A 6,644-nucleotide genomic window follows, 5' to 3' on the forward strand; every position below is an offset into this window, starting at 1 on the left:
TTGTGTTATACTTTCTTCCCAAATCCTTTGAGAAACAAAATACTTAATATTTTGCTCAGGTTTTGTTTTCCTTTACTTTCAGGAAGTGAAATTCCAATGGAAAATATTTTCCATCCAACCAAACAACATTTTCCTCCACTTTTAGGAAAAACTTTTCCATGAAAAATGTTTTTCATCCAACCAAACACCCCCTTGGTTATGCAATTCATTTGGTAATTAGAAGCTTCCAAATTCAGTTTCAAGTTTAACTTCTTAAGCCAGTTAGCTATAAACAACTTAGATTGATTTACCTCCTTGTGATTCCCTTTCCGACTACAAACTTTCCTCTTAATTAAAGAACAAAAGTCTCTAATCTAATATAACAAATATAACTAAATTTTACGTACATTGCACTAAGATATTTTTCATATTTGTAGAACCACTATTAGTGATGATTCCACCGTAAACGTGAACTCAACTCAATATTAGAAAACTAGTCATTTCAATGATTTGAACATTAAAGCATAAGCTATGATTATGATTTATGACTTAGCAGACACACACATGCTTTAGTGCTTAAGACGAGGAAAAGGAAAAGAAAACAGTTGAAACGTTAGTTACAAAAAACTTTGAGAATACAATAGTCACCAAGAAGCTTACAGAGTTTAAATAGGAAGCTCTGGTAGTGTAGGCATGAGGTACTCTCATGGTGACACAATAGACGCAATAATATGTACTAAAAGCAACGAGAAAACGTATGATTCCTTCTTTGGTTTTCCCCCTGCTGTATTCTATGGATGGATGGATGGATGTATACACTCACAAGCCAGGATATCACCATATCAGGTTCAAGTATCTTTTGGTGAATATTATTCTCCTCCTCAGGGAAAATTGCATTTCTCTACAGCAGACTGGGACATCAAGAACCTATGGGTGCAGCAATTGCCAGATTTGTTAAAGTAACATTTTTTAAAAAAGCACACGCACTGATTTCATAATAAGTTGTGTGGTGGCTGGGGCGTCTCATAACCCTGGAGATGCAGCAAACCTCAGTCGATCTTTGAATCGATTTGGTGTTCGATCCTTGGGAGATGATGTCTTCAGTACACCGGCCTGACGCATAATCTCTGCATTTTGCAATTTTGGTAGTCAATGCATCAGAAAATCAAGACTTGCAATAATAGAATTAGTTTAATGACATTTGACAGCAAATAACCACAGAAAATTGTAGAGGGGGATTACAGGGGTGTGGTTGTGTAGAAACCAAAAACTATAACTGCTGGAATGAGTATCAGGAAGACTGTTTCTAGCTTGAATAAGTACGTGTCCAGACAAGCAGTAAAAGGGAAGACTAAATACTATCTATGGTAATAAAAAATAAAATAAAATAAAATAAAAAAGCAAGATTTCCAGTTGGACCATTGGTTCTAATAAAATGATTACTTAAACATAGAACATTAGAACAAATGGACCTCTGCAAAGATTCTCTAGATCTTTTTCCTTACAAATTCACAACAATAAAAGATGGAAACAGATTATAGGAATGATTGATTGTAGCAGATCAAGTCAAGTAGTCTGATGGCTTCGACTACCTATTGGAAGTTGAATGGTGTAATTGTGTAAAGGTTTTTGGCGCGTATATGACAAACAAGAGCCAACTAGCTTGATAAGCAGGAAAAAAATCAATCTGTGAACTGGGTGCAATGAACAATTCTAGTTCATACAGATTTAACATGATCTTAAACCGGCTTAAGCTGGGTATCACAGCCAAGGTCATATATATCTTAGTTACAAAAAAATAGCCAAATTTACTAGACAATTAGACATGTACCACATCATTGTCAGTTCCAGCAATGCATGCAGGTAGAAGTGTAGAACATTTAGTAATTAGAGATGTATCATTTAGTAACTAGAGATGTATCATTGATTAGAAGGTAATGCAGAACAGTAAAGAACACATCAAAACTTGCCTCGTGTTCTCTCAATCTCTTCACCAAGCTCTTCTTCCCATTTTTTCTTTATCTCAGAGTCACTTGCATTATGAAAGGAAACTATCAATTACTCAAGTTAAACGGTTACTGAAATTTATGTAGAGAAAATAAAGGAAACACAAGAGATTATCGAAATGGCAAACCTTGGATTGATGATTGGCTCGGGCTGTGAATCTAGAATGAGTTCTTTCAATTCACCAAGTCTAGGTGATTGAACATCCTGTGTAGCCTCACAATTAAAACCACCAATATTTGATATCCGTTTTGAATGACAAACTGCGCTGGGTTTACTGACAATTTCAACAGCAGAAGAAAGTCTTCTGCTAAGATACCGCTTAGGAGATTTGCCTTTAGGCGGTAAGTGCAGATTATTTGGAACATTTTCCTTATTATTGGCAGGACTTGGAGTGCTGGAAGCATTCAGGGAATTATAAAATTCTTCATATAAAGGTGTTTGCAGCTTCTTCAGATCTAGTGCCTAAAACAGAAAGAGGCTATTGAATCCACCATCTAACATGTAAAACAACAAGCCAAGTATCTTTTTATGAACATATATTTGAGCAAACAGTACCTTTTCATCAAGAAATGCTCTAATTTTTGATTCAGTCAGTTCATCATCATCCTCAGTTACAGAGTGCCCATGTGGAAATGTGAAGCCACTGTCCTTATCCAAAGCTATGGGGCTATTATCGAGTTCATTATTAACTTGACTAGGTAGAATATTTTCTCGGCTTTTCTCCAACTCAGAGCTTGCATCAAATTTGGATTGCCAATCATCATCAGGCTCACAGATAGGATTGAAACTCTAGGTTTAGAAACAAGTGTAAATTCATGAGTTTCTCAGCTATCCCTTTGAGTTACTATCCCACACAACACAAAAGGAAGGATCTGGAATGAATAATTACCTTGTTAAGATCATGGGAAGTCAATTTAGATGAATAATTCATAGAATCACCAAACAGAAGATCATCTTCATAATCAATCTGACACATATCATCATCAGAATTTCCAGGCTTCCAAAATGACTCTCTTTCACAAAACTTCTCAGGATATATTGTCGAGCACCTCACACCATCCATATTGCAAACATCTTTCAAACCAGTGCAAGAAATTCTCGTCTCAGAGTTCAATCTGCAATTCAAATATAATCTTAGGTCAGGAGATCTAAAATTCAGAACCAACCTAAACCATAAAACTAAATGCTTACGACTTCTGTCCTGCCATCTTGTTTCCAGAGTTGTTCTGAAGATTTTCAGATAGCAGGTATTAGTGAAGGTACAACTACAGCAAAATAGCACAATCTGAAAAGAAATATGTCCAAAATATTGCTGACCATAAATGAATTGCGTTGGATAGGATGGCTTTCGTGATATTCTCCAGTAACAAATGGATGCTGAACAAAATTAGAAAAGATCAGTCAGAAGCTTGATCATGCGTATTCTGATATTCCTGTTGTCATATCATTCTTTCCAACAACTAAGACTAGGCATAATGTATCCACATGTCATTGTGTCTTGGCCTCCGGAATATTTAAAAAGAAAAAAAATGGAGGGAAAAGAAACAAGAAAAGAAGTTGTATTAGAAAAGTACCTGCAGCAAATCAGAAGCTGTAGCTCTTAGGTTTGGTTCCCTGAAACAAAATTATGAGAAGTTAAGGATACCCATATATTTGCAAGGCATCTAAAATAGTCTCATAATATATAGAATATTAAGGCATACTTCTGTAAACATTTTAGCAAGAAATCTTTGGCTTCCGGAGAGAGATGTTCAGGGATAGGAGGATGAGATTTAGTTGTCCCAATATGAAAAAGAGCAGCAACCTGCAAAATAAGCAATTTACATTATTAGTACATCAAATATGCGACTTTACTTTTATAAGTTCAATGATAGACTCTAGTTAGTGAACAATAGAGTGACAAGACAATCATTTATACCTCCTGATACTGTTGGCTCCATGGAGGCCTTCCAGTGGCCATCTCAATAACAGTACAACCAACACTCCATATGTCAGCAGAGCTATCATGTGCCAGAAACAAATGAGTCAAACAGCAAAAAGGTAGAAATCTGATGTTTTCCACATAATGTGTAGTAGGATTGTAGGAAGAAAGAAATCAAGAGCATAACAGGAACAACACTACAACAGCACTTAGAAAGGTTTACAATGGAGACAGTAATGACTAGTAGACAGCACAAACTAACAGCTACATCTAAAACAAATTTCACAAAAAATTTGACAACCGGCAAATTTGATTGTTTTTTATACTTACAAGCTATGCCCAGTCTGGAGAATAACTTCAGGAGCCATCCAATATGGAGTACCCTTCATTGACTTGGCACCAGTCATAGTGGCCTGCAGCAAAATTGCCCAGTTATGGCAGTGCTTTCTAACAGGAACACAAATTTCAAAATGAAATCAAGCAAAAATGTTCATACTAATTCAACGACTTTCTTTGATGCGCCAAAGTCAGCAAGTTTAATGCAGCCTTTGTTATCCACAAGAATGTTTGCTCCCTATATGAAGAATGCACCTCATTAATTCAGTTGCAATTGAAAAGCACACTGTACATGCAGAAATTTTCATATATACAACTACATTAGATGAATGAAATACCTTAATATCTCTGTGCATAATCCCATTCTTGTGCAAGTACTCCAGTCCTATTAACAATTGCTTTGTGTACATTCGTATAACCTAATTAGAAGAAGACAGAAACATGTGGAGGTGTCAATAACCAGATGCCCAAATTTCAGCAGCCTTTAGTATTTTCAGGAATAAATCAAGGAGATTGGTAGTACAAACATTTTGAGATTCCACCCAATTCTATATATCATTGGCAAAGAAAATTCATTATTTAAATATGAGTAGGAGGTTACTACTTACAGGTTCTGGAAACGAACCAAATTTTCCTAAAAGAGATGAAATTGAGCCACCTGGAACAAATTCTAACAATATATTCAAAGACCCCTCCTCTCTTGCAGTTCCCAAGTATCTCTGAAAGACAAAAGAACATAGTCTTTAAACTGCAAGAGAATATAATTCAGTCTCATAGAATACAAGAGACTATACTCACCACAATGTTTGGATGCGTGAGATTCTTCAGTAAATTCACTTCTTCCTCGAGCTCTCGAATGTGAGCCTAAATATTTCCAATACATATATTCAGTAATTTTTACAAACTGACAGAGCAACCCCTCAAAAAATAACTTGTCTATGGCTCTATGCATCTCAAAATCAATCATGAATTGCTCAACTGTTACTATGAAATGAGTAGTAGCAGGTTGAAGTTCTGCAACAAGCAAGTTGTGCCTCAAATTTAAATCAACACTGTTAAACCCGTCTGTAGTGCAAAATATTACTATCCTAAAGTGTTATAGCTAAAACTGTCAAATGGTTACTAATTTGAATTAAAATCCAATCAATTGCACAAGAAAGCCGGTTATCCTCATACTTAGACCAACTTGAAAGAAATAACTACACCCTAAAAGGTAAAACCAACAAGATATCAGAGAAAACATATATGATGTCAAACTAAGCTAGTACAGTAAAAACAGCCTAATAGATAAATCGAAACCCCTTACTTGCGTCCTCTCTCTAGAAGCACTATTGGCTGCAATCGAGACCTGCATTTGAATAGAACGAAACAGTTCAAATGTAAGCCCCTAGCAAATAATAATAAATACATAAATTATTTATTTATTTATTTTAAATATTTGCAACAGTGAACATGAATGCTTACCTCCTTTACAGCGATTAATTCCCCAGAATCGAGGTTCATCCCCATATAGACTCTCCCAAAAGCACCGCAGCCGATCATTTCTCCCTTACGCCACCGGATTGATGGTGCTTCGTCTTTGGAATGCTTCATTTGCTCTGGTTTGGGAATCGATGGCAGAGCCGGCATCTGAGCCTTCGAGAATATACCGATGCTCGACTTCCGGATGCTGGATCCGATCTTCTCCACAAAACCACCAAAGCCACTGCCGCCATTGTCCAATTCTCCGGACGGTTTGAAGACCAGAGATCGGCGAACTGATCCGATGAAATCCTGCATTTGAGTGAAGAACGCGCAAATTCGAGCAGATTTGAGTTAGAGAGAGATAGAGAGAGAAAGAGAGGATTTATCTCTAGGTTTCTCTGGTTAGCATTCGAACGTTGGAGTGATGAGTGATGAAATACAGGAGAGGGAAAAGAGAAAGGGATCTGTTTTTCAAAAATAAAATAATTGGAGAAATAGGCAAATAATTTGTAGATATTTGAAATTGTACCCAAATTTTCTATAAGTTATCGAATTATACCTCATTAGTTATCTGCTTTCTGCTTTTAGCCTAGCATAATTCAAACTATTTTATGTAATAAAAATTTAGTGTGTCAATCAGTATCTTTTTAGAATGCATATTCAAATAGTAGTCGTAAACTTAAAAAAAAAAAAAAAAAAAAAAAAAAAAACCTTGTCTAGATACTACATATGCATTTATTTTCATTATACATGATACAACTATGCATGTATTCTTTAGTGTATATATTATAAGAAGATTTCACATACATTATTTTTATCTTTTGTGTGTGTGTGTATGGAAATTGTTTTGTGTTCTTTGTTTTTTCCTTAGTTACTAGACAATGACAAGGTGTAAGCCTCTTCTTGCACTCATTATATAATATTGGTGTCAAGTTTA

At 35.6% G+C, this 6,644-nt stretch overlaps 1 protein-coding gene across 1 annotated transcript; it reads right to left on the minus strand.

Annotated features, from left to right (window-relative positions):
* Positions 1–569: 569 nt before the first annotated feature.
* Positions 570–6,143, minus strand: LOC109175324 (mitogen-activated protein kinase kinase kinase NPK1-like). The gene is made up of 17 exons (XM_019324579.1): positions 5,708–6,143; positions 5,550–5,591; positions 5,042–5,107; positions 4,852–4,962; positions 4,582–4,662; positions 4,404–4,481; positions 4,238–4,320; positions 3,905–3,986; positions 3,690–3,790; positions 3,561–3,600; positions 3,304–3,363; positions 3,178–3,212; positions 2,876–3,101; positions 2,542–2,775; positions 2,114–2,448; positions 1,950–2,011; positions 570–1,106 (listed from the first exon to the last, which is right to left on the minus strand). The coding sequence occupies exons 1-17, from the start codon at positions 6,020–6,022 to the stop codon at positions 1,003–1,005; spliced, it is 2,055 nt and encodes a 684-aa protein (XP_019180124.1). The 5' UTR covers positions 6,023–6,143; the 3' UTR covers positions 570–1,002.
* Positions 6,144–6,644: the final 501 nt, after the last annotated feature.

This window comes from Ipomoea nil, unplaced genomic scaffold, assembly GCF_001879475.1.
Source record: "Ipomoea nil cultivar Tokyo-kokei standard unplaced genomic scaffold, Asagao_1.1 scaffold0688, whole genome shotgun sequence".
In the NCBI taxonomy this organism is placed as follows: domain Eukaryota; kingdom Viridiplantae; phylum Streptophyta; class Magnoliopsida; order Solanales; family Convolvulaceae; genus Ipomoea; species Ipomoea nil.

What these genes read in the sequence shown, in the direction of transcription:
- LOC109175324 (XM_019324579.1), bottom strand. Translation starts at nt 6,022, where the DNA reads ATGCAGGATTTCATCGGATCAGTTCGCCGATCTCTGGTCTTCAAACCG. An exon ending in CTTCTAGAGAGAGGACGCAA is followed by an intron (nt 5,108 to 5,549) that starts GTAAGGGGTTTC and finishes GGAAATATTTAG; the next exon opens with GCTCACATTCGAGAGCTCGA. An exon ending in AGAGATTGAGAGAACACGAG is followed by an intron (nt 1,107 to 1,949) that starts GCAAGTTTTGAT and finishes TGCAAAATGCAG; the next exon opens with AGATTATGCGTCAGGCCGGT.